Source organism: Pimephales promelas, chromosome 3 (genome assembly GCF_988280905.1).
Source record: "Pimephales promelas chromosome 3, fPimPro1.hap1.1, whole genome shotgun sequence".
Lineage (NCBI taxonomy): Eukaryota > Metazoa > Chordata > Actinopteri > Cypriniformes > Leuciscidae > Pimephales > Pimephales promelas.
The window spans coordinates 47,601,291-47,604,201 of record NC_142771.1 but is presented as its reverse complement, the minus strand read 5'-3'; the positions used below and the strand labels follow the sequence as shown (position 1 = coordinate 47,604,201).

The 2,911-nt window shown below is 40.0% G+C and overlaps 1 protein-coding gene across 1 annotated transcript; it reads left to right on the top strand.

Moving 5' to 3' along the window:
* Positions 1-441: 441 nt before the first annotated feature.
* On the top strand, positions 442-1,446 carry LOC148994730 (zinc finger BED domain-containing protein 5-like). Its single transcript, XM_089128064.1, has one exon. It carries the CDS (start codon positions 442-444, stop codon positions 1,444-1,446), a length of 1,005 nt encoding a protein of 334 aa, XP_088984190.1.
* The last annotated feature ends 1,465 nt before the right edge of the window (positions 1,447-2,911 follow it).

The window sequence follows — 2,911 nt, the reverse complement described above, 5'->3', positions numbered from 1 at the left end:
GAAGGCATTTATATCAAATTCAAAAGAGTGTAAAAATAACTAGATTAGGTGGTGGGCACAGAAGAGAGGAAACTGTAATGACAAGGTTAAGGTTGGGCCATAGTGCTTTAAACAAATCACTGGAATTGATAGGAAAACATGAAACAGGCTTGTGCGAGTGGTGTCAGGAAGTAGAGTCAGTGGAGCATATAATAATAAGATGTAGGAGGTATGAGTCACAGAGAGTTATAATGAGGAATAAATTGAGGGAATTAGGGGTACAAGAGTTAACATTAAAAGGAATGTTGAAAATAGGTGACAGAGCACAGGTTAGGATATTGTTAACTTTTTTAAGGGAAACAGGTTTGTATGATCGGTTATGAGGATAAATAGGGATATAGGAAAATGTGTAGGTAATGTGTAGGAAAATGTGTTTTTTGTGCAAATTAGATTGTAAGCCTAATGTCTGATTCACACTCAGGAGCAGAAGGTGGCGGTAATGCACCAAAAGCTGGTTGCCAACCGCCGATAAAAACGAAGAAGAAGAAGGAGGAGGAAGATTATTTTTTTGTTTATTCTCATTCAATGCCTGTTTGTTTGAGCTGCAATGAAACGGTGGCGTTGGCAAAGAAAGGAAATCTGGAGCGGCATTTTAAAACAGTACACGGGAGCTACGAGAGGGATTTCCCTGCAAAAACGCCTTTACGTGCCACAAAAGTGCGGGATTTGAAAGCACAACTTACAGCGCGGCAGTCAATCTTCACCAAACCGAAGACCCAGAGTAAGGCCGCAACTATTGCTTCCTATCGCGTCAGTCACGTCCTTGCTAAATACAAGAAGCCATTCAATGACGGCGATATGGTGAAAGAAGCCTTTCTCGAGGCAGCGGATAGCCTTTTTGACAACTTTAAAAATGAGATCATGAAGGCCATTAAAGAAGTGCAACTCTCCCACAATACTACATCAAGGCGATTTGAGAGAATGGCTGTGGATGTAGAGGAGCAACTGAAGAGGGATATTGACGCGTGTGAGTGCTTTTCCCTCCAATTTGACGAGTCGACTGATATGGTGGATGTGGCACAATTGTGTGTTTTCATCAGGATGGTTTTTGGAGAGATGAGCACCAAGGAAGAGTTACTCACAATTTTGCCATTAAAAGGACACACCAGAGGTGAGGATATTTTTAATGCTTTTATGGGATTTTTTAGCGAGACAAAACTGCCGCTCTTCAAGCTTATCTCCATCACAACTGATGGGGCGCCTGCTATGATGGGCCGCACCAATGGGTTCATTGCACTGAGCAAAGAAAGTGTATCTTTCCCGAATTTCCTGAATTATCACTGTATAATTCACCAGCAAGCGTTGTGTGGAAAAGTTTTAAATATGAAAGAAGTGATGGATATTGCCAGGAGTCTGCAGAGAAGGCTTTTCTGTGCTCACTTGGAGGAGAATGATGCTGAGCACTGATGTTAGGTGGTTAAGCAGAGGTACATTTTTGGCCAGATTCACAGAGCTATTGCCTGAAATCAAGGATTTCCTGAAGCTTTCAAAACACGTGGATTACCATGCAAAGCTAGAGGACCACCAGTGGCTTTTAGATTTATCTTTCCTCACTGATCTCACTGGCGAGCTCAATGCATTGAATTTAGAGCTGCAGGGTAAGGATAAAGATGTAGTCAACATGATGAGTTCAGTTAACACATTTAAAAGCAAGCTACAGCTGATGTCAAGCAGGCTGCAGCGTGGTAACCTGCGCAACTTTCCTCACATGCAAGCAGAACTACAACGTCAAGGTAAAGGTGAGACACAGCTTGACAGTGCACGTTATGAGGAGCATGTTCAGAGCATCTCAGCAGAGTTCAAGAGGCGTTTTACTGATTTTGCATCCATTGAGCCTGTAGCCAGCTATACGTGTTATCCATTTGGTGCAAGTATTGATGTTGGTAACATTGCTTCCAAAGTTAAATCACTTTTCGACTTGGAAAGCTCTGCTCTTAAGGATGAGATTCTGACATTGCAAAATGACATTGAAATCAAAGCCAGATCAACATCCGCTCAACCTGGAGAGCATAATTCATAGTATGATGACAATACTAGGGGTGGAACTGTACACAGAAGTCACGGTTCAGTTCAGACATCACGGTTTGGTACGATTTCAGTAAAATGGAATGAAAAGCATAAAAGTAAATATAGAAAAGCATTTTTATTAATGTCTTATGCCTTGTATGTTTTAAATATGTTTTATTAATAAAGGCATAGAACCAGTTTATTTATAGTGCACTGATAGTAGTTTAATATAATTAGTTCATTAATTAAACAAATAAAAAGATAAAAAGAATGAAACAATGAAAACCAATGCGATATGATGAATATCCAAAAGATGGAAGTCTGTAACGGCCACCTAGTGTTCAGTAGTGTCATGACATGTTGATATGCCTTTAAGATGACTTCTTCTATGGCGTTCTTTATTACTTATGTGCTGTTCTGATGTGAGCACGCACACTCAGTGAGAGTGAGAATGCTCGTGCAAAGAGGAAGATCTATCCTGGACCTATCGCGTGCTGTTTTATTATAATACGTTTACTTCCACTTTGATTTGTAGCATTTTACAGAGTTTAACCTGTTTTTTTTTTAATCTTTAACCTGTTAACATCCGCTCTTTTGACATGTATGTGAAGAGTGTGCTTAACTGAATAGGAAGCAACTATAAAAGGACTCGTGTAACTACCAGTTCGTTTGCACTGTCTTTCCTATACTTCATCTGGGCAGACTTCAAACTCTGACAGACGTTACAACACACAGACTGTTTCAAACAGGGGTTGGGTATATATGTTTTGCCTTTAACATTGTGTTTTAATGCGAGTATAGGCCTACACAAATATAAGTAAACACTTTGCAGACTGAATGTTGTCCTGTATAAACAAAATGACGG